This window comes from Canis lupus, chromosome 7, assembly GCF_003254725.2.
Source record: "Canis lupus dingo isolate Sandy chromosome 7, ASM325472v2, whole genome shotgun sequence".
Classification (NCBI taxonomy): domain Eukaryota; kingdom Metazoa; phylum Chordata; class Mammalia; order Carnivora; family Canidae; genus Canis; species Canis lupus.
The window spans coordinates 69,272,710-69,296,543 of record NC_064249.1 but is presented as its reverse complement, the minus strand read 5'-3'; the positions used below and the strand labels follow the sequence as shown (position 1 = coordinate 69,296,543).

The window sequence follows — 23,834 nt, the reverse complement described above, 5'->3', positions numbered from 1 at the left end:
CAAAACTAAAACATAACCTACATAAAGGGAGAGGATATTTGCAAGTGACATATCAGATAAAGGGCTAGAACCCAAGATCTATAAAGAAATGATCAAACTCAACACTGAAAAAATGATCCAATCAAGAGATAGGCAGAATATATGAACAGGCATTTGTCCAAAGAAGACCAAAACATGACCAACAGGCACATGAAAAAATGCTCCACATCACTTGCCATCAGGGAAATACAAATCAAAACCACAATGTGATACTACCTCACACCAGTGAGAATGGCTAAAATTAACAAAACAGGAAGCAACAAATGTTGGCAAGGATGTGAAGGGGGAAACCCTCTTGCACTGTTGGTGGGAATGCAAGCTGGTATAGCAACTCTGGAAAACAGTATGGAGGTTCCTCATAGGGTTAAAAACTAGGGCTACCCTATGACCCAGCAATTGCACTACTGGGTATTTACCCCAAAGATAGAGATGTAGTGAAATGATGGGACACCTGCACCCCACTGTTCATAGCAGCCATGTCCACAATAGCCAAACTGTGAAAGGAGCCGAGATGTCCTTTGATAGATGAATGGATAAGGAAGATGTGATAGATATATATGCAATGGAATATTACTCAGCCATCAGAAAGGATTGAATATCTACCATTTACATGGATATGGATGGAACTGAAGGGTATTATGCTGAGTGAATTAAGGCAATTGGAGAAGGACAATATCATGGTGTCACTCATATGTGGAATATAAGAAATAGTGAAAAGGACCGTAAGAGAAGGAGGAGAAACTGAATGGGGAAAAATTAGGAAGACAAACCATGAGAGACTCTTAACTCAGAGAAACAAACTGAGGGTTGCTGAAGTGGAAGTGGGTAGGGGGTGGATAGGGTAACTGGGTGACGAGCATTAAGGAGGTATGTGATGAGATGAGCACTGAGTGTTATACTATATGTTGACAAATTGAATTTAAATGTAAAAATTACCCAAAAAAGGAAAGAAATATTATGTAGATTGCATCATTGTGCTGTTTAATTTAAGTTAAACAATTAAATATGTGGTTTAAGTAGTAGTTCTTGTCCTCCCAATAAGCAGGTGCCTAATCTGGCCCACCACCCAAAGCCTTCACTGAAACTGGCTTCACTTTTTATAAATAAAATATATAAGCAAGTGTAATATTTTCAAAGCCACAAAATTAATCTTTGAAATACTTCCTATATTTTTATAATTTAACTATCTCAAAATGAAGTTCTGTCTTTGGTCATTGTAACTTCCCAGTAATACCAAACCATTCTTTGTACTTATGTTAAAAAAGAGTAACAGGGGCATCTGGGTGGCTCAGTCAGTTAAGTAGCTGACTCTTGATTTTGGCTCAGGTCATGATCTCAGGGTCATGATATCAAGCCCCACCCAAGGCTCCACACTCAGTGTGGGGTCTGCTTGAGATTCTCTCCCTTGGCCCCTTCTGTCCATGCTGTCTCTCAAATAAATAAATTAATATTAAAAAAAAAAAAAGAGTAAACAGACTCCAAATGGAATCTTTTGTGTTAAGCCCCATGTCAGCAAGCCAAGACTCAATATCTAACCTAACTGCAGTTTAAGTCTCTCCTAGGAATGTAACCTTTAACCAGTTAATCTGGAATTACATGGTCAGCACTAGTGAGGTAACCCACCGATAGACCCCTGCTGTCCCCCATACAAACGCAACTTTGTCTGAAACAATACATTCTTTGCTAGAAACTTCCCTTACCCGCCACCACCATTTTCTACTTATAAAAGCTGTTCATTTTGAACAGTTCTTTGGAGCTCCTTTCTCTCTACTAAATGCAATGCTCCCTAATTCATGAATTATTGAATAACACTAGTACAATCTTTAAAATTTACTCAGTTGAATTTTGATTTACAATTCTATAACATGAACTCTTACAGAACAAAAGCTATACCATGTATCAGAGATAGTCAATGTACACTTATATCTTGACAAAAAATTTTTAAAGGTTACACTGAGATTGCCAGTTCAAGAAGCTTTTTTTTTTTAAGATTTTATTTATTGATTGATGAGAGAGAGAGAGAGAGAGAGAGAGAGAGAGATTGAGGCAGAGACATAGGCAGAGGGAGAAGCAGGCTCCCTGCAAGGAGCCCGATGTGGGATACAATCCCAGATCCCAGGATCACGCCCTGAGCCAAAGGCAGATAGATGCTCAACCACTGAGCCACTCAGGCATCCCACAAGAAGCTAAGTCATGTCATTACTTTGACTGACTGACTGGAATCTAACACATCTCACTCAAATCCTCATTTTAGCTGCAAGGCACCACATTTTCATTCGGTATTAACAATTATTTTCAAGACTATATGTGTGTCACAATTTTCATTTTATTTTACTTAAAAGATTTTATTTATTCATTCATAAGAGACCCAAAAAGAGAGGCAGAGACATAGGCAGAGGGAGAAGCAGGCTCCTCATGGGGAGCCCAATACGGGACTTGATCCCAGGACCCCCAAATCACGACCTGAGCCAAAGGTAGACACTCATCTACTGAGCCACCCAGGTGCCCCACAATTTTCATTTAAAAACACAAACAAAAGACAATTGTTCAAACTTATGGTCTCCATGACTAAAAATTGAAAACTGAACTCAGTACATATGATACTTAACAATGAGAGGAAGAATAGGCTAAAATCACAGGCCCTCCCCAAAATAAAGCCTACTGTAAACTATGGACTTCAGGTGATTATCACATCCCAATGTAGGCTCATTGACTGTAACAAATGTACCACTCTGGTGGGGAATGGTGAGAATTGGGAGAGGCTGTTGTCTGCTGAGAAAGTAGGAATGGGGGAAATCTACGCACCTTCCCTTCAACTTTGCTGTGAACATTACACTGTTCTTAAAAAAATTAGTCTTAATAGAAAAATTAACAATGCACACGCTCTCCTTCAACCATGCATTTAGCAAACATCCTTTGGATGCGTACCAGCCACCACCCTACGGCTTTCCTTGCATCTCCAGGATCCTATACTGAGCAATCATAGTTCTGTGGAGACCATATGGAGGACAACATCCAATTCTATTATCCATGATAACTGTTCCAGTCCCAACTTAGCCAAAGACTAGTTGTGTTAGAAAAGACCTGAAAACTTCTCTAATCTTCAAGAGTTACCTCAAATATAAATTGGCATTTATAAGTACACAGCAATGCAAGTCTACCTCAAGAATCAAGGGAAGTCTCAAGTATACAACCTAACCTTACACCTAAAGGAGCTAGAAAAAGAATAGCAAATAAAGCCAGCAGAAAAAGGGAAATACTAAAGACCAGAACAGAAATAAATGATATAGAAAAAAACAGAAAACCAAGAACAAATAGAATAGATCAATGAAATGAGGAGCTGGTTCTTTGAAAGAATAAAATTGATAAATCCTTACCTAGACTTATCAAAAAGAAAGGATTCAAATAAATAAAATCACAAATGAAAGAAGAGAGGCCACAACCAACACCACAGAAATACAATTATAAGAGAATATTATGGAAAATTATATACCAACAAATTTGGCATCTGGAAGAAATGGATGCATTCCTAGACACATATAAACTACCAAAACTGAAACAGGAAAAAATAGAAAACCCGAACAAACCTATAAACTGCAAAGACATTGAATTAGTAATCAAAAATCCGCCCCCCCCAAAAAAAATCTCCCAACAAACCCAAGTCCAGGGCCAGATGGCTTCCCAGGGGAATTCTTCCACACAAGAAGAGTTAATATCTACTCTTCTCAAACTGTTCCAAAAATAGAAATGGAAGGAAAACTTTCAAACTCATTCTATGAGGCTAACATTACCTTGATTCCAAAACCAAAGACCCCACTAAAAGGAGAATTACAGGCCAATATCCTTGACGAACATGGATGTAAAAATTCTCAATGAGATACTAGCAAATTGAATCCAATAGTACATTAAAAAAATATTCACCACAATCAAGTGGGATTTATTCCTGGGCTGCAAAGGTGGTTCAGTATTTGCAAATCAATCAATAATCAATCAATGTGATACACAACATTAATAAAATAAATGATAAGAATCATATGATCCTCTCAATAGAAGCAGAAGAGGCCTTTGACAAAGGCCATTCTTGATAAAAACCCTCAACAAAGTAGGGATAGAAGGGACATACTTCAACATCTTAAGACCATATATAAAAGACCCACAACTAATCTCATCCTCAATGGGGAAAAACTGAGAGCTTTTCCTCCAAGGTCAGGAACACAGAGATGTCCACTCTCACCATTGTTATTCAACATAGTACTGGAAGTCCTAGCCACAGCAATCAGACCACCACAACAACAAAAAATAAATAAAAGGCATCCAAATGGGCAAGGAAGAAGGCGAACTTTTACTATTCGCAGATGAATGATATTGTGTTGAAAACCAGAAGGACTCCACCAAAAAATTGCTAGAATTGATACATGAATTGAGCACATTTGCAGGATAATCTACAGAAATGTTTTGCGTTTCTTTTTTTTTTAAGATTTATTTATTTTAGAGAGAGAGGGAATGCACACATGAGTCAGTGAAGGAGAAAGGGAAAGAATTTTCAAGCATAATCCCCACTGATCATAGAGCCCAGTATAGGGCTCCATCTCATGACCCATGAGATCCTGCTCTTAGCCAAAACCAAGAATCAGATGCTTAACTGACTGAGCTACCCAGGCACCCCATGTCTTGCAATTCTATACACTAGTATTGAAGCAGCAGAAAGAGAACTCAAAGAATCAATCCCATTTACAATCGCAACAAAAACCATTAGATACCTAGGAATAAACTTAACCAAAGGTGTAAAAGATCTGTACTCTACAAACTATAGGATACTTGTGAAAGAAATTGATGATAACACAAAGAAATAAAAAAACATTCCATGTTCATGGACTGGAAGAATATTGTTAAAATGTGTATACTACCCAAAGCAATCTACACATCAAAATACCACCAGTATTTTTCACAGAGCTAGAACAAGCAATCCTAAAATTTGTATGGAACAACAAAAGACCCTAAATAGTCAAAACAACTTAAAAAGAAAAGCAAAGCTGGAACAGCATCACACTTTTGGACTTAAAGCTATATTACAAAGCTGTAGGGAGTATGGTACTAGCACAAAAACAGACACACAGATCGATGGAACTGAGTAGAAAACTCAGAAATGGACTCATAACTCTATGGTCAACTAATCTTCAACAAAGATTCCATATCCAATGGAAAAATGTCTCTTCAACAGATGGCGTTGGGAAAACTGGACAGCAACATACAAAAGAAAGAAACTGGACCACTTTATTACACCACACACAAAAATAAACTCCAAATGGATTAAAGACCTAAATATGAGACAGGAAATCCCAGAAGAGAACATCGACAGCAACCTCTTTGACATCAGCCATAGCACCTTTTTCTAGATATGTCTCCTGAGGAGAAAGAAACAAAAGCAAAAATAAACTATTGGGACTGCATCAAATAAAAAGCTTCTATGAAGTGAAGGAAATAATCAGCAAAACTAGAGGGCAACCTACTGAATGAGAGAATATTTGCAAATGACAAAGGGTTAGTATCCAAAATCTATAAATAACTTATCAAACTCAACACCCAAAGAACAAATAATCCAATTAAGAAATAGCCTGAAGACATGAATAGACATTTTTCCAAAGAGGACATCCAGATGGCCAACAGACACATGAAAAGATGCTCAACACTATTCATGTTCAGGGAAATACAAATCAAAACTACAATGAGATACCACCTCATACCTGTCAGAATGGCTAAAATTAACAGCACAGGAAACAACACATGTCGGGAAGGATGCAGAGAAAGGGGGAAACTCTTGCACTGCTGATAGGAATGCAAACTGGGGCAGCCACTCTGGAAAACAGTAAAAAGTTAAAAATAGAACTACCCTATGACCCAGCAATTGAACTACTAGGTATTTACCCAGAGGATACAAAAATAGTGATGTGAAGGTGCACCTGCACCCCAATATTTATAGCAGCATTATCAACAATAGCCAAACTATAGAAAGAGCCCAAACATCCATTGACTGATGAATAAAGAAGATGTGGTATATATACAATGGAATATCACTTAGCCATCAAAAAGAATGAAATCTTACTATTTGCAATGACATGGATGGAGTTAGACTGTATTATGCTAAGTGAAATAAATCAAAGAGAAATAAATATTATATAACTTCACTCATGTTGAATTTAAGAAACAAAACAGATGAACATAGGGGAAGGGGAAAAGAGAGAGGGAAGCAAACCATAAAAGACTCTTAACTATAAAGAACAAACTCAGGATTGGTGGAGGGAGGTGGGGGGGATGGGCTAGATGGGTGACGGGCATTAAGGAAGGCACTTGTGATGAGCACTGGGTGTTGTACATAAGTGATGAATCACTGAATTCTACTCCTTAAACCAATATTACACTATATATTAGCTAACTAGAAAAACTTAAATTGGCATTTATACTATTTGAGCCCCTTTTACCTCTCATATATTATTATAAGAATAAAAGTTGACAATAGCTGTGAAAACTGTGAAACTATAAAGCTCTATATAAATGATATATATACACTCCATGTATTGTGCTCACGTGGGCATATATAAATTTACCATACGACAAAAATTTGCAATAAGACTAAAGATACAGGTTCCTCCCACAATAATGGTCTCAATTGCTCATGTGAAGAATTATAGTTGTTTTCTGACCAAAGGTGAAGAATAATGAGGTGACTGTCCAGTGGATAAAGGCATTCCTGCCACAACCTTCAAATGACAGTCCTTGAACTAACTGGCCTTCCTTCACAACATGTGGTCCTTTTTATCAACACCCTTCGCGACACACTACACAGATCACCCAGTGACAGCTCTTCATGTATCCTCAACCTGTGCAGTGCTACTGTGCAATAAGCATAGAGGAGAGGCCACCTAGCCATCAACTGGGCTGCTGCTTTTCATCCTTTTCATGGCCAGGTTGGCTACCCCCACCACACCCACCACAGGTTCTGTGTGGACTGCAGCCAGTCTCCCCACAAGGCCCCTCTCACCAACCCTCGCCTCCACCTGGCTCTCCCCTTCTCAAATCTATTTTGCACACATAGCCTGATCAGCATTTGATCTGATCAAGTAAAGTTCTGATGGCGTCCCAAATCAAAAGTCTTCCATGACTCCCTTTTGCCTAAATGATAAAGTCCAACCTCCCAACATTGGTTGTTATGGGTTGAATTGTGTCACCCCATAAAGATATGTTGGAGTCCTCACTCCCACACAGTACCTTAGAATGTGACCAGATTTAAAGACAGAGTCTTTACAGAGGTAATCAAGGTAAAACAAGGCCATTAGGATGGGCCCTAATCCAATGGGACACAAACACACAGAGGGAAAGGATGGGACAGATCCTGAAAGGAAGGTGGCCATCTACACGCCAGGGAGAGCAGGCTGGAGCAGTCTTCCCTCAGCCCTGGGAAGAGCCAGCCCTGCAGACACGGGTTTACACTTCCTCACAGATGCCCCTTCATTTCCCACCACTAGGCCCTAGCCATGTTTTCTGGTTTTATGCTGGTGTCCTCTCAAATCTGCATATATTCAACTGGAACCATTCTTCAAAGCCCTGTTAAGATGTCACCACCTTGCAAACAGGTTCTCAGACTCCCCTCGGGCAGAAGTAACTTCTACCTCTGAACATCCTCAACTACTTGTACTTCTGTACAGCAATTCTCATTTCACCTTTTATTTTGTAAATTATTTCTATGTCTCATTCACTGACTGGATGTGAACTTCTGGAGGGCAAGAGAGAGATCAGGTTCCTTGCTTTGTCCCTGTGGGGTCTAGTCCTGGGCCAGCCATAGGCCTTCCACAAAAATATATGTTTAATGAAACTGAGTAACCAAGAGTCTCTAAATAAGACTTAACACTGCTGAGCTTTCTGCCAATTTGAAATAGTTTAAGCTAATTATGTAGCCTCAATTCAGTGTTTTCCAGTGCTATAAATGTGAAATGTGTTTTTCTTTTTATTTAATTAATTTATTAGAGACAGAGAGAGAGAGAGGGTACACAAGGGGGTAGGGGCAGAGGGAGAAGGCGACTTTCTACAGAGCAGGGAGTAGGGCTCCATCCCAGGACCCCAGGACTATGACCTGAGCTGAAAGCAGATGCCACCCAGGTGCCCCCGAAATGTGTTTTTCTTACCCCATCCACTATGGTTTTATCTAGTGCCCCATTTATCTGAGTATCTAATATACCATCTAATTTGTCTTCAGAAAAATCAGAGAAGTAACCTTACTATCAATACAAATGATTTTCTACACCATTTTGCCACAAGTTCTCAGCTATAAGGCAACTATGTACAGATGGTCGTATGCACATACAAAGGAATACAACAATACAAAGTCATCAAGTATTGATATATATATAGTATGAAATGGATATACTTCCAAATAATTATGCTGGATAAAAAAAGGCTAACAGAGTACATACTATATGACTATATTATCAAACTCTAGAAAATGCAAACTTATCTATGGTGATAGAAAACAGATCAACAGGTACCTGGGGAATAGATGGGGAGAAACCAGAGGAAAGGATTGCAAAGGGGTGTGAGGAAAGTTTTGGGGGTGATGAATATATTCAATATCTTGATTGTGATGTTGGTATCACGTGTGCATAAAAATGTCAAAGCATTTAATTATACAACTTTAAATATATTTGATTTATGTAGAATATATATATATATATATAACACATTTCTGCATCAGGGTCTTTAAAATCTCTTCAGGACTATGAAATTATTTATCAGGTAGTCTTGTCTTGACAATGCAATAACAGAACTCAATCAAGTAGAAACCAAAACCACATCATTCTTTTTCAGATTTTTCACAATTAGGATTTAACTAAAGTTTTGCATTTTTAAAAACATATCAGATTATTCCTTGCACAACTATTTACTTTATCTGTTGGGAATTTACACCTAATATTTATTTTTGTACTTTTAAAGGTATGGATCATTTACTAGGGAAGATAGCTGAAACAGAATTTTTTCTAATTGTTTTTACAAAATGGAAATTTGAAGGCAAAGTTGCCATTTTGTGCAAAATAACACATAAAACATCAAAGACACAAATTAGCATTTCTGCCTTTCCTCTTGCACCATCAGTGAGCAAGGAATCTGTGTTGTATCTTGCTATTTTTGCAATAATGCAACAGAATGACTCCTAAACATTGTGAGTTGCCAGAAGATGATGCAGCGTGTTGGGATGGGAAAAGGGTGCCTCGTTTATCATGACCAAGCCAGAGCTGACCTGGCACTGTCGTCCTGGAAAGCTGCTGCCCCCGCTGAAAGCTGAAGAATCTCCAGCACACGCCCCCTGACGCATGAACCAGGCCTGAACACTGTCAGGACAGCAGGCCAGACTGGAGATTCTGGAATGTTCACAATATTCAGAAAGGCTCAACTCGGCCTCCCTGCCCAAGGCCTCATTCCATCAACACGGGAGAGCTCCTCGCGTTGACACCAACACAAGCCTGAGAGACACTTTTAATGGTGAATACAATCTCCTGCAAACGGCTGGATTGTGAAACTCACCCCACCCTGGGTTCTGTCGCAATCACAGCCACAGCTTTGGGGCTCTGCTTTCAGAGAGGAAGACAACCAAAAGAGACTCTTAACCAGAAGAAACAAATTGAGGGTTGCTGGAGGGGGGGAAGTGGGGAGATGGTGTAACTTGGGTGATGGACATTAAGAAGGCCATGTGATGTGGTAAGCACTGGGTGTTATATGCAACTGATGGATCACTGATCTCTACATCTGAAACTAATTATATAGTCTATGTTGGCTAATTGAATTTAAATGTTAAAAATCAAGATATATGGAGAACCTTAGCAGAAAAACAAGTGGCGCTTGCACCACTGTAGTTCAGAAAAAAAATGTAGGTCCTTATCCCATGATCCTCCAACAGCGCCCCTGCTGAGCAGCTATAACAACTTGAAGAAGGAAGGAAATCTCTAGAACCTTGTTTTACAATAGACTGTGAGCAAATCTCTGTAAAAGATAAGAATAAAGCCCATTCAGCAGACCCCATACAATTACAAATGTGAATGAAGATGGGGAATGTTAGGAAAAAGTTGAGGGGTCTCATAGCAAACTCCCTTCCATCAAAATGGCCAGTTTGTGAAGGCTTCACCTAAACCATTGGTCTCTTAAGCAAATGCCTAGTAAAATACTCCACCCTGAAAGGCTGACACTGCAGAAAATGATTTTTAGGCGTATTCCCTAATCTAATATTTTCTTAGTGGAAAGTTGTGGCGGGGGTGGGGGGGGGGAAGCAAAAGAACAGCTGGGTCCTAACACACCCAGAAAAGTTTGCTTCTACAGCATTTTTAAACCAGGGATTTGGTTAGTTTGAACCCTCCCTCCTTTTGTCCAGCACACATCACCACTTTAAAACAGGAAGAAAAGAGGAAAACTTACTGGTTTCATTTTAATCATTTCATTATTCTCCTCCAATGTGAACTGCCATCACATTAACAGCTACTATGCTCCTCTCTGAAGCTGTCCAGGAAAATTGTTCTTCGTGAGAAGTGAGGCTCGCATCATTTTATCAAGTGGTTCTTTGTTATCTTTAAGTCCAGAAAACAGCTTTTATCAAGGACAGAAGCAATAGTAAAAAAAGAAAAAAAGGAAAAAAGCCAGTGTTTGTTTGGACCAGCAATAAATCAGAACATTTGGGTGACAGTCTGTAAGGTGTCTCAACGCTGGCACAGTCTGTCAGCTTTAGGTTTTTAAAAAAACAGCATGTAAAACACTGGGTAACTGTTCTGTGCAGTACCTGCTGTATGACGCACGTTCAGTAAACAGTGCTAACAGCCCGCTATTAGCAACTGGAGGAAGAGGACTTTCTCCTCAAGGCAAAGGCTTAGAGCAGCGCTGTGGCTGGTGAAAGGTGGCCAGAGGATGGGCAGAGCTTTCATCCGCCCTGGCAACCTGGAACAGGGCGCTGGCTCTCCACCCAACAAGCCCCAGTGCCCCCCACAGCTGCAACATCTCCTTTAAATGGGCCGTGATCACTCACCTGCACTCCCCAGAGAAGCCAATGCTGGCTCTGCTTCCAAAGCAATCTCTCAGTTAACTGCATGTTTGGAAGTTGATTTTATTCATTTCATTTACTTATTACCTCGGTTTACTGAGTTTCTTTCAGTTTTCAGCCTTCAGTCTTTCTCTAAATGTCCAGAAGCATTAACTTCAAATTCAGAGCCTTCAAAGATAAGGCCACCTGAGAGGCAACAACACTCCACACGAGGAGAATAAGGGTGTCACGAGACATGACTGCTCAGTGTATCCTATAGGAGTATGACAGCACACTTTTAAAAGTTCTGACAGCTATAGTAATGTAGAGATGAGAAAAAATGTGCCTCAGAGAGGCTGAGGGACTTGCCTGAAGTCACACAGCTTGGTAACGGTTAAAGCTCAGGCCCGAAGCCAAGGTTTCTATTTCTGCTTCCAGAACACACTGGCCACACGAGCTAGCCTCGAGGGACCACCTCAGGGGACGCTTGCTCCATTTGCCTCCCCTTTCCTGACTACCTCAGAATTTTAGTTCATTTACCAAGTGCCAACAGAGTAGATCTGTGGAGAAAGACCAAATAAAAGGACCAAAATGGGGTTTAACGAGAAGCAATTGTTTTTCTTAAGACCGCAAGCTCTATTTAAATCCCATTAATTTTTCTCCAAGATAAGAAAGGTGGAAAATGTAGCCATAACCATAGACTTCTAAGACCACCATCTCTGCCCTAACTAATCTGGCTGAGTTTGTGATGAGAAAAACATGACTGTGGAAGGGCTCTACGAACCCAGCATCTGATCTACCAGAAACCTAAGAAGAGGGAAAGAACAAAAGTACAAAGAAGCTTGAAAGGAAGATCAGAAGATTCTAGGGCAGCCCCGGAAGAGCTGATAAGGAAGGCCAACCTAAGGAGGGAGGAGCATGCATGCGGCTCTCAGGGTCTGGGTACCGCCTCTCAAGACTTGCCTTCTCCCCCTCTCCAGATGCTCCGAGCTCAGGCTCCCTCAGTTGATTCAAATTACCCTCAAAACCAAGGAGCAAAGCTTTTAACAGCCAGTTGATTGCAAGATGTTTAAAAGCTGAAGGAAAAAGAATTCCCCCAAAGCTATACACATAAGAGGCACGTTTTCCAGTTGAATAGAATTCTGTTCCTGGAGATGTAGAAACTGTAGAATTTACTCCAGAAGATGTAAGTCCTCATTATTTTCACAGCCTTCAGTGTTCTTTGTTTAAAGAAGAGAAAAAAAGAAAAAAAAAAAAGCTTTTCCTGGCTGAGATTGCTTTCTAATAGACAACTCTTCTTCCAACTGAATGACCATCTGCTCCCCCTTGGAATCTGAGAATTAGAGGAGTTCTGAAACTCAGCACGTAGAACTCACACCTGCTACAAATTCACAAATTCTTCTTCTGTGCTATCACAGCAGTACAGGCTCCCCTAGTTGGTCCCACCCAGTTCCTCTCCCAACCGATGAGATTCTTTTAAAAAGCTCATAGGAAAAATTCCACCCAGATGCAACACACCCAAGCAGGGGGCAAGAGTGGGGTTGGGTAGATGCTGATAAAGCCAAGTCAGTTTGTGGGCTCAGAGAGTAGGAAACCTCACCCTGAGCTGGGAGCAAAGCAAATATAGGGAAATAATCCTGCCTTACATCTGGGAGTCCCCGGATGTCTTCACCTACTAGGCAGCTGCTCTGCATACAGGACGCCCCCAAATGCCTCAAATACTAACAGCAGTCAGCGGGACTGATGCAAGCAGAGTGGGAGGTTATGGACTCTCTGGCATTTTTGCCACAAACCATGAATGATGCATGAAAGGAAACAATGCCTAGTCCAAGAAGGAGAAGATGGTGCTGTCTCCTACCAGCAGTCCACCCAAACACCACCAACCTGCATAGAGGGGGATCTAGGAAATCTTAGACCATCACCCCACCCTTCCATCTCACCAGAGGTGCCAATGTCCCAGCATGCACTGTGGCAGGCACCACACTCATGCACCCTCGGATGTGGGTCCAGACACCAAGGGACCGTGAGGTGTGGAGGGGGAAGAACATAAGATTTGGAAATATGACTGGATTTGGATCCAGGACCAGCTACTTCCTAACTAAATGACCTTCTGTAGAATGGGGATAATGCCCCTATGGAGTTGCTCTAAAGATAGAAGGTGATGGGCAACTCGGATGGCTCAGCGGTTTAGCGCCGCCTTCAGCCCAGGGCCTGATCCTAGAGTCCCAAGTCGGGCTCCCTGCATGGGGCCTGCTTCTCCCTCTGCCTGTGTCTCTGCCTCTCTCTCTCTCTGTGTGTCTCTCATGAATAAATAAATAAGATCTTTTTTTTAAAAAAAAGATATAAGGTGATGAAGGGGCTCCTCACATTAAAATAATGTGCTCCAGGGAGGTACTCTCACCCAACTCAAGCCCTGGATACTATTAAAATAAGACATCAAAAGGGCAAGACATAAATGCTGCTGAGGATGTGGAGAAAGGGACCCCTTGTATGCTGTGGGTGGGAATGTAAATCCATGCAGCCACTATGGAAAATAGCATGGAGTTTCCTCAAAAAGTCAAAAACACAAGTACCAAATGACCCCGCAATTTCACTTCTTGGTATATGTGCAAAGGCAACAAAAATTCTATGTTAAACAGATCTCTGCACATCGTGCTCACAGAAACATTATCTACAGTAGACATGGGAACCACCTAGGTGTCCACTGACTGATGAATGGATAAAGAAGTTGTCGTGTATACACACAACGGACTACTCTTCTGCCATTAAAAAAAAAGAAAATCCTACCATGTGACATGGATAGACCTTGAGGGCATTATACTAAGTAAAGGAAGTCAGAGAAAGACAAATTCTGTATGTATATATTCTCACATATACATGGAATCTAAAAAAAACACAAACTCACAGAAAAAGATTTGTGGTTACCAGAGGTAAAGGTGGAGTGGGAGGGAAATGGATGAAGGTGGTCAAGGTACAAACTTCTGGTTGTAACATAAAGTCCTGGGGATGTAATATACAACATAATGAGTGTAGTTACACTGTATGGTATATCTGAAATCTGTTAAGAGAGTAGATCCTAAGCATCTCATCGCAAGGAAAAAACTCCATTTTTTGTTTGTTTCTATGAGATGATGGATGTTAACTCACTGTGGCGATCACTTCACAACATATATAAGTCATTATGCTATACATCTTAAATTTATGAAGTGCTATATGTCAATGAAATCTCAATAAAACTGGAGAAAAGTTTAAAAAGAAACTGTATAGCATAGCAGACATTATGAAAAATGATACTATCCAATGCATCATAGCAAATAACTCACAATAAAGATATTTGAGCACACACGCATACACACACAGTTCTCAATCACTTTTACAGGGAATTGGCTTCCATGAAAGAAGGTGTAATTTTTCTTAATAGTTGAGTATGGTGCAATCCACTGAAAGTACACGTTAAAACGAACGAATGCATTCTCCATTGCTATGGGGCCAACGGAACCCTGGATTTGCGGGCAGCTCAGCCACTTACTGTCATGAGACCATAGACAAGTTAGGGAACATCTAGTTTCTGCTTCCTCATTGGCAAAATGGGGACCACAGTATTCATCTTGAAGGGTTGTTACAAGAATTAAATAACCTCGTGTATGGAATAAAAAGCCCTAACATAGCACCTGACACACAGAAGTTTCTTTATAGTTTCAGGAAAGTAATGACTCAATGCCCATATAACACAAACCCTCTCCACTCCTAGTTTCACATAACAGTGCCCAAATTTGCAGTGTGGAACCGAAGGCTCTTCATGTAGGCAAATGGGGCGAGGTCTAAACCTTCTGGAAATGCACATGTACTAGGTCTCTACAGCCCACAGAGGCTCAGTACCCAATAACATGACCAGGCATAGATGTTGTCCACTTATTTCTATGGAGTTCCCCATAAAAGCTCGTTTCCTAGCTGATTTCCTCCTATGTCTAAGAGTATATTCAGTGTCTCCTTTGGATTCTCCACTTCTGTCCTAGAACATGCAACATTTTCTAAGTGATTCTTCATCTGCTTGGCTACCATCAACTCCCTTTTTCCAGCAAAGCCTTTGAAACATATTTGATGCCTGTGTTAACTGAGTTTCTTCTCAACTTACTCCCCTAATCTCATACAAGTTGCAATGCCTGCCCACATTGACCTGAAACTGTCCTTTCTGCAGAAGTAAATTCTTCCAGCTAGCTAAAGCCACTGGCCTCAATGGACTCCTCAGCCTCCAGACCTCTCCAGACCCTGAGATCCCTAAGATGAAGTTTCCTCCTCCAAAGTCGGCTTTGCTCTCTCCCTTCCTGGCTCCTCTTCCTCCTTTCCCTCCACCATCCCTAGAAACTCTACCCGGCCCAACTCTCTCAGGCCTTGCTGGCACACACCTGCTACTCCCAGGCACTCAGCTGGCACCAGCTGCCAAACTGCATTCTAGCTCCAACATCTCAGCCAACCGCCACGCCAGCCCTGCACTTCTACCACTTGGAAAGTATCCCTCAGTAACTGCAGGATGAGTTTCCAAAGGATTCTCGCTTCCACATGTCTCAGGTTCTAAGATCCAATAATGAAGACCTCACCTTACAACGACCATGAATTGAGAGAAGTTTCTAGGGTTTCTGGATTCATCAGAAACACAACTGGGAAATTCCATGGTAAACAGCCATTCATTCTCTTTAAGTGTAAAGAGGCTTTGATTTCCATCACCCACCAATCATCAAAATTTAGGAAACACTTACTAGCTGAAAAATAAGGTAAGCCATTCCTCTTTACTGAATTAACTATTTCAACATTTTCAGCTTGATTAGCTAAAAGCCTGTTCTTATTTTTAGAATTTCACACCTACAATGCAGTATCTAAAATGTAAAAACACACTTGAACTCTTTAAGTGACTACTATTGAAGAAAAACACCCAGGTCACTTGTTTTGGTTTTATTTAACAAAACAATAAAAACATCTGTCGTTTCTTATAGCAATTTTTGTTGTCCTTCCCACAGGGTGGCAAAAATATGCTCCAATTGCCTTTCATTAACCTGCTGATCTGGAGGTGATTTGCTCCCCAATGACGACAAAGAATCTATTTCACTGAGTTTTGGTCAAATACAACAATTAAATCATCACTTAATTTTGCAAGCACTAAAATAATTACAGAAAATTCAAAGGAAAAAACATCTTTTATTTTTCTTATGATTTTATTTACTTGAGAGAGAAAGCATGTGTGTGTGAGAGAGAATGAGCAGGGGAGGAGCAGAGGGAGAAGCAGATTTCCTGCTGAGCAGGGAGCCCAATGTGGGGCTCCATCCCAGGTCCCCAGGATCATGACCTGAGCCAAAGGCAGATGCTTAACAGACTGAGCCACCCAGGCGCCTGAAAAAACATCTTTTAAATGAAAAGCATTACCTCTCCAAGTGAAAAAATTCATGTATCTGAGTTGCCACAAGTAAGTATTAAGGGTATAACAAACCACAAAATGTAGTTAAGTAAAATAAGTGAAATGTTTCTGAATAATAATTCTAAGTTTAAATAAATCCATTCAAATTGTGTTGAATACTTAGTTTGTGTCTCTACCACAATGTAAAAATCTTACTTGGTTCTTATTTCACTGACTGCTGGCCAAATGACCAAGCAGAGATAGGCATTATGACAGTACTGCAGTCCTCTGACAAACCCAGTTCGGTGAGTCAGGGATTCCATTTCTGCCTGTTTCTCTGTATATTTGAAAGTGAGGGTCTCTTCTAGGTTGTTGTTGTTGTTGGCCTAACAGGAATTATCTCTTCCCTGTTTGCAGTCCCCATAACACCCCATGTAGAAAGATCCAGAGACCATGTCCACCCCACAAGCCTGAAGGCTCATGTACTGCCTTCTGGAAAAAAGTTTCCTGGAGTACAGTTTCAGTCTGTCCCTTTGCTTTGCCAAAGACAGATCCGCCTACTGGCTATTCTTTGCTGTACTGACAACTGTGCCCTAAAACAAACAACTTATTCTTAGGGGAAAACAATTAATTTCAACCATCACATGTGTTCCCAACAGCCATTGATTCACATCGCTCATCCTCTGATAACCAACTTACACAAAAACACAAAGGCTTGCCAGAAGACAATTGGATGTGTGTGATGTATTTAAGGGAATTTGTATTCTAAGGCATTGCTTCCTCTGTTTTTTTTTTTTATAGATAGTGAAATCTTTATAAGCAAAAAAGATGATTACTTTTCATCAAAAAGATGACCATTTTCTCTTAGCTGAATCCCCAAATCAAACATGAAAAAAAAAAAAAAAGAAGAAGAAAAAAGGAGGGGGGTGGTTCTCACTTTAAAGCAAGTTATTGCTGGGACTTGAGTTTAGAGAGCCACAGCAGAGGAAGAGGTGCGTTTTATGGGGACATTTGGACGAAACTCGCCTGTGTTAAGACACGGGCTAGAACAAACCTCTCGACTAATCCTACATTTCAACGTTCTTAGCGGTATACATTTTGGAATCTTCTCTGTGCCCCAGAACACACAATGTGGATCTAATTAGGTCCAGCTGCCTTATGTTAGTAATAAAATTGAAAGGAAAAAAAAAAAAAGAGGTGGGGGTGGGGGCTTTGCTCACCCCTCCTCTGCCCCGGCGGCCACAGGCTCGCAAGTCGTGCGCATCCCCCTGCTCGCTCGGGGCCGCTCCCGCGCCTGGGACCCCGCTCGGCGCTCCGACTTCTCGGTTTTCTCCGGCTCTGGAAGAGCCCCAGGCTCCGACGCCACCCACCGCCCGCGCCCCGGTGCGCACCCCGCCCGCCCCCCAGCCCCGGCCCCGGCCCCGGCCCCGGCACTTACACCAGCGCGGACGGGCAGGGCATCTGGTTCCAGGCACAGTTGTACTGAGCCTGAATGAAACTCTCACTTCCCTCCAGCACGGAGCAGCTCACGTTCTTGTTCACGATGTAGGCGCACCAGTTCCTGGGGTGAAGGAGAGCGAGCGAGAAGCACAGGGTGAACCCCGAGAGCAATGAGGCTGGGGGAGGCGGGGGTCAGGAAGCCGCAGGCTCTGCGCAGGCGGGAGCGCCACAAAGCAGCCCTCCCGGGGTGCGCGGCTGCGCCTCTGGGGCCCGTGCGCCTGGAGCCGACGAAAGACGCGGAGGAGCAGCGCCGGCGGTCCCGGGGGCTTCAGCGATTCCCGGAGTCTGCGTCTGGCCGCCCTGCTCTGCCCGACACTCCCGGCGCCCCGCGGCTCCAGGGCGGGCGACACCACCCGGGACGCCTCTCGCGGGCCGCGGAGCGCACGCCCCCCCCCACCCCCCGGGAGGAGCTGCCGTCGGGGCAGCCCACGGGGTCCCCGCTGCAGCTCGTCGCCTTCGGCCGGGAGTCGCGGCGGGCCGGGCTGCGGGTCGGGGAGGGTCGGCGGGGCCCAGGGCCCGGGGCGGCTGCGGGGAGAGGGCCGCGCACTTACTTGTTCCTGGCGCCCGGCCTCGCGGGCTGCACGGGCTGCGCGGGCTGCGGGCCGGCGAGGCACAGCCCTGCGCCGCCCAGGGCCAGCAGCGCCAGCGCCAGCGCCCAGCGCCGGGGCGCGCGGTGCCGGAGCCGTGTCCGCGGCCACATTCCGCGCGCGCCGGGCGCCCCGCCGGCCGGATCCCGAGCGCGGAGCGCGGAGCGCGGAGGCTGGAGCCGCGAGGCTGCGGGCGCACGGGGCGCGGCCGGGGAAGGCGGGGGCCGCTCGGCCGCGTGGAGGAGCCGCCGCCCGGCTTCTCGCTCCCGCTGCTCCTTTCCCACCCGTGCGCCCGCGCCTCTCCGCGGTCCCTCAGTGACGCACAGGTCCCCCCGGGTGCCGCCCTCTTTATTTCACTTCCCTCTCCGAAACGTGACTCTTCCTCCACCGCGGCCCCCGGTCTCCGGTGTCCCGGGCCTCTCGGCAGGGGGCTTGGGGCGAAAGGGCGAAAGAGTTTAGGAGAAGGGTCCAAGTTACAGAATGTCCAATTACTCATTCCTTTGGTGTCTTCCCAGAAGCAGGGCAGCTCCGCCTCCCACCTTCCCCCGGCGCGCCCCGGCCCCTGGGGATGCGGCCGCCGTCGGCGGGTCTGCGGTGCCGGGTGCCGGCTCCCCGGGGGGAACGAGGGACATCTGGATCAGCCCCTGGGAGGGGCTCGGCTCGGGTTTCCTCCCCTGCCGCGCTTGGGCTTAGGAGATTCGGGGGAAGTGAAGGCGGGTCCCCTGCGCTCCCCGGGCCGCAGCGTCCGCTTCAGTGTCCAAGTCAAGGTGCAGGGCCTCGGGGTCCCCTCCCCCCACCAGAGCTGCCCGAGCACCGCAGCAGGCTCCAGTGAATGCCACACTAAATTCTGAAAGATAATCTCACAGCCTCCGCTTCTCATGTCCCACCCTGAACTTTTCCTGTCAACATCAAAGTCGCCACGACCGTCGCATTTGCTCCCAACAGTTCAAAGCCTGCTGGACGTTTGTCTTTTCACTTGCTTGCGTATTTTCTGACTCTTCTTGAGTTACACTAATCTCTACCAATTTCTTTTGGGGATCAGACAACCCCATAGAGAAGAATGTTACATAAAATCCCTGCCAAAGGGGTGTACGCTGGGGCTGTTATTTGAACCAACCTGCTTTATCTAATGAACGTTGCAGCGAGGTTGTTTGCAGACTGCAGAAACTACAGCATCTGTGAATGAACAGGTTGCTGCTGGCTGTGGATTGTTACAAGGACAGTAAACATTTGCTCTTTCACCAAATGAAGCCATTGGTCCATTTTATTTCTAATGTGGTTTGATGATGTTGTTGGGCATTTTGATTTGCAAACAGAAGAAAGGATATACCCTAAGTAGAAACCTCACAAGAGCCAAGCAGAAAATTATGCCATGTAAGGAAATAATCCTTCCATGAACTCTCTTATGGAAGATCATGCACATAAAGGGCTGGAGTCATCCCAGCCTTCAGAAGATACATCCACAGGGGGAAATCACAGAAAGGGATAAAAAGTGGTCTTGCATAGCCCAATCTGTGTCTTCGTGAATTTCTTACCGTCCCCACCCTAACACCGTTTTTGTTCATGAACTGTGGTAGGGAAGAAACCAAGCACAGAAATGAAGGGAAGTGACAGAAGGGGGAAAAAAAAAAAAAAAAAAGGAAACACAAATGATGCATGTCTACACCCAGCAGCTAACAACCACAATGGCTCTTCAGTACAGGTTATTCTCAAACTTGAGAGTGAGTTGAACTGATGAGGTCAAATCTACTTTATCCGTTGGAGTTATGTTAGGAAGCTGTATTCTAGTCCAAGAGTTTGAGGACTAACTTTCCATTGAGATGACCACAATACTGTATTTTTAAATTTAAATTCAATTAGCCAACATATAGTACATCATTAGTTTCAGATGCAGTTTTCAGTAATTCATCAGTTGCATATAATACCCATTGCTCATCACATCACGTGACCTCTTTATTTAATCAGCTATAAAATGGCACTTATCAGTAGATAAATTTTATTCTGAGCATCTGTTATAGGCTAGGCATTGTGTGAAAATACCGAGAATTCACAAGTGAGCCAAAACTGACCTGGGTGGGCTCTGTGTTCACAGAGCTTCTAGGCATTCCTGTGTAGTGAAGGGTAGAAAATTTCTGATGTACAGTCAATGCCATGAGACAATATTTGTCACATGTGTTTCTCTAGGCACATGTCCAGGTGTACCTGGTGTGGGGCTGCTCTGGGAAGATGGAAGAAGATTTTCAGCTCTCAGGAAGACTTAAGGCCAAGATCCCAAGGGACCCCCTTCCCTTTCTCTCCTCAAGCCATGGGAAGAGACACATCAAACTTGGGAACCAGAAAACCCTCTCCCAAAGCAGAGGGAAGATTCCCGAGGATAGGGAGCTTAAGCACATTAGGAAAGAGACTGGTTGGGCAGGTCATGTGGCCCCAGCCGTAAGGAATAATGGAGGTACCATTGGCAGAATTCTGTAAATGTGAATTCTTTATAAGCCGCCAACTACTTTAAACAACCACTTGAAAACTGTCAGTTTCTAATCACAATCTGAAGGCATTTCTCCTGTTTTAAAATCAAAGTGCCTCATAGTAACGTCTACTCTCAACTGTGTGACCAACTTAGCTAAAACAAAAATGCAAAGTTAGACCTACTTCCTAAAACTCATTTCCTCACTGTTGATCGTGATAAAAATGCCCATCAGGCTCTGTACTTGGGGGGCACATCTCATGAAGCAGTGAACCTGCTAGGCCTCCAGTTCCCCCAGGCTCCCCTTCAGTTACCTGGTGGGAGAGAGTAAGTGATCATTACAGAGGCAGCAGTGGGGTATTTTCCTCCCATCCTTATATTCAGCCATCTGAGCACATGATGTTTGATCAAGATGAACTGATTTGAATCTAGGATGTATGTGGTCAAGAGTCATAAGACTAGCGTGAGTGTCCCATCCTTCACATGTCTTGTTTTGCTCTCTAGAACTCAAAAAAAGTGCCCCCCCCATGTCTAGGTGTACTTTTAGATGTCTTTACTACTTCTTTGTGTTGCTTATCTAATCATGGGGGAGGAAGTCCTTGTAGACTGGATATCTTGAATATTTTGATTGCAAAGCATTCCTAACATAATGAACCCTGAGAAAATGTCTTACTATGCATTCATAAGTTAGTGATAAGATGCACTTCATTAAAAAGAAATGCAGCCTGGTAGGGAAAGAAAGACAGAAATATCTCTGAGGAAAAAAAAAAAAAACACAACTGTACCATCTAGCTTAGTCTGTTTTGGAATGCTAAGGTTTGATTGATACAATTTCATTCGGCTACTTTAGATATAGGCACCCTCAGAATGAAGTCAGTGAGTCCCTAGACTTCAAAATTTACAAACAGCTGCTTTCCTGTCTTGTCAAAGGCTTTGCTCAAATAGAGCCAAACAGAACAAAGGACAATCACTCTCTTCAATTTTTTCTTAATATACTTATTTGCGAATAGTCCATTTGCTGTACAAAGATAAAGATTCAAAATCTCTATCTTCTGAACCCAGAACTGATCTTATCTATCAATTGATTAATTCAATGACATTACTAAGGATTACGGCCATTATTTTAATCATCTTTCTTGAGAGACAGCAGGAACAAATTTCCCTATATTGGTCAGCGGGGTATGACTTACATTTAAACCATCACATGAGAACTTCCAAACTGTTAAAATCATGCCTGAAATCACACATGAAAACAAGCAGTGGTCAAGACCTCATGCAATGGAGTTGGGTACCCTCATCTATTAGTAGAATGAACTCAGATAAGTCAGTGGGCTTCTCTATCCTCCATTTTCTGCTCTGAAAATGGGAATGCCTCGTGTGGCTATTGGGAGGATTATTTGGTTACCACACATAAACTGCCTAGCACAGTGCCAGGCAAACTGAGGAGTGCCTGGCAAGTGGAGGATAAATATTCACAATTGTTACTGTTACCACTTTAGCACTGCAACAGATTTGCAATCAGGTTATTGAGCTTTGTCATTCTTTTTTTTTTTTTTTTTTTTTTGGTGCCAACTGGCATGGGCAGCTGAGCATCTACTACAGTTCTCCTTTCTAAGTAAGAAATATAAAGAAATGGCTGTCATGAAAGCACATGCATGACTCATTCAGAATGACTCTAAATGGGATAGTCAGAAATGGAATACTGGGCTCTTGACTTCCATCCCAGTTCTCTTTTTTATTGCCCTCCAGGGGAAAACATATAGCTCAGTTTATTGTTCAGGAGAGTTCATCTTCTGCGTTGCAAATAAATTTATTCAGTGAGAACTTTGGAAGGATCAATAACTACAAAAATAAACTCAGGATCAGCAGGCAACTCAATTGTGAATATCTTTTTCCTCAAAAAGATAAAATTAGTTTCTAATTCCATATCTCTTAATTTTTTTCAGATGTTTCTTAGTTCTAAGAATGCTTCCTATAGCCAAATAATATGTTTGAGAATTTATTGCTGTCACACTTATGGTGTGGTTTTGAACACATTTTTTTCTTCATAAGAAATAACTGACAAAAATAGGCTCTTAGAATTAGATCTCTTTCCAAGACAGCTATAATAGCTTAGGCAGTAATGTCTTATATATGAGCCACATCAAACTATGCTGTAGTTCATCATTTATTTATGGAATAAGAGTTGATTATTCTGGAATCAACATGTTTTAAATAGGCAGAATGTGTTTGATGATTATAAAATACATTATTAAATTTTAGCACAATTTCAATCTATACTCATTCAAATAGTATTCATGAACAAATTAATTCTAGTATTTCAGGTTATATGCAGTCCTAAACAATGTTATAAGTATTTAAGTACGGTTAATTCTCATTATTTGATGCAGCATATCCCATAAAGTTGCTGCCAACACTGAATTAACAAATACTGAGCAATTGCTCCTAGGGGGAAATACAGGGTTAGGTTCCTACAGGCCTCCAGTCACGATGTTTTTGTCAACCAATCAGTACATATGTGTGTTTTCTATTTAAAGATACTGTATTTCATAAATAACATTGAAGTCATGGCCAACATTACTGTAACTCATGCCTGAACAAAGCTTAACTAACATATATTTTCTCCATAAGGCACAGGACAGCCTTCTGTGCTCAGGAACACTACTAGCACTTCAGCACTATGCTTGAGGGCCATTTTAAATAGCAAAACCACCAACAAAAAGCACAAAAATGCAAAAAAAAAAAAAAAAAAAAAAGTATGGCACTAAATTTACCATGAAAAGGACACTTGGGGCAGCCCAGGTG

At 42.6% G+C, this 23,834-nt stretch overlaps 1 protein-coding gene across 1 annotated transcript in view; it reads right to left on the bottom strand.

Annotated features, from left to right (window-relative positions):
* EMILIN2 (elastin microfibril interfacer 2) overlaps window positions 1-19,200 on the bottom strand; it is a 59,602-nt gene extending 40,402 nt beyond the window's left edge. The window contains exons 1-3 of the mRNA XM_025429387.3: window positions 19,108-19,200; window positions 18,533-18,879; window positions 17,920-18,042 (exon numbers count right to left, since the gene is read on the bottom strand). Coding sequence (XP_025285172.3) covers window positions 17,920-18,042; window positions 18,533-18,879; window positions 19,108-19,200 — 563 coding nt within the window. The remainder of the gene's footprint in view (window positions 1-17,919; window positions 18,043-18,532; window positions 18,880-19,107) is intronic.
* Between the last annotated feature and the right edge of the window lie 4,634 nt (window positions 19,201-23,834).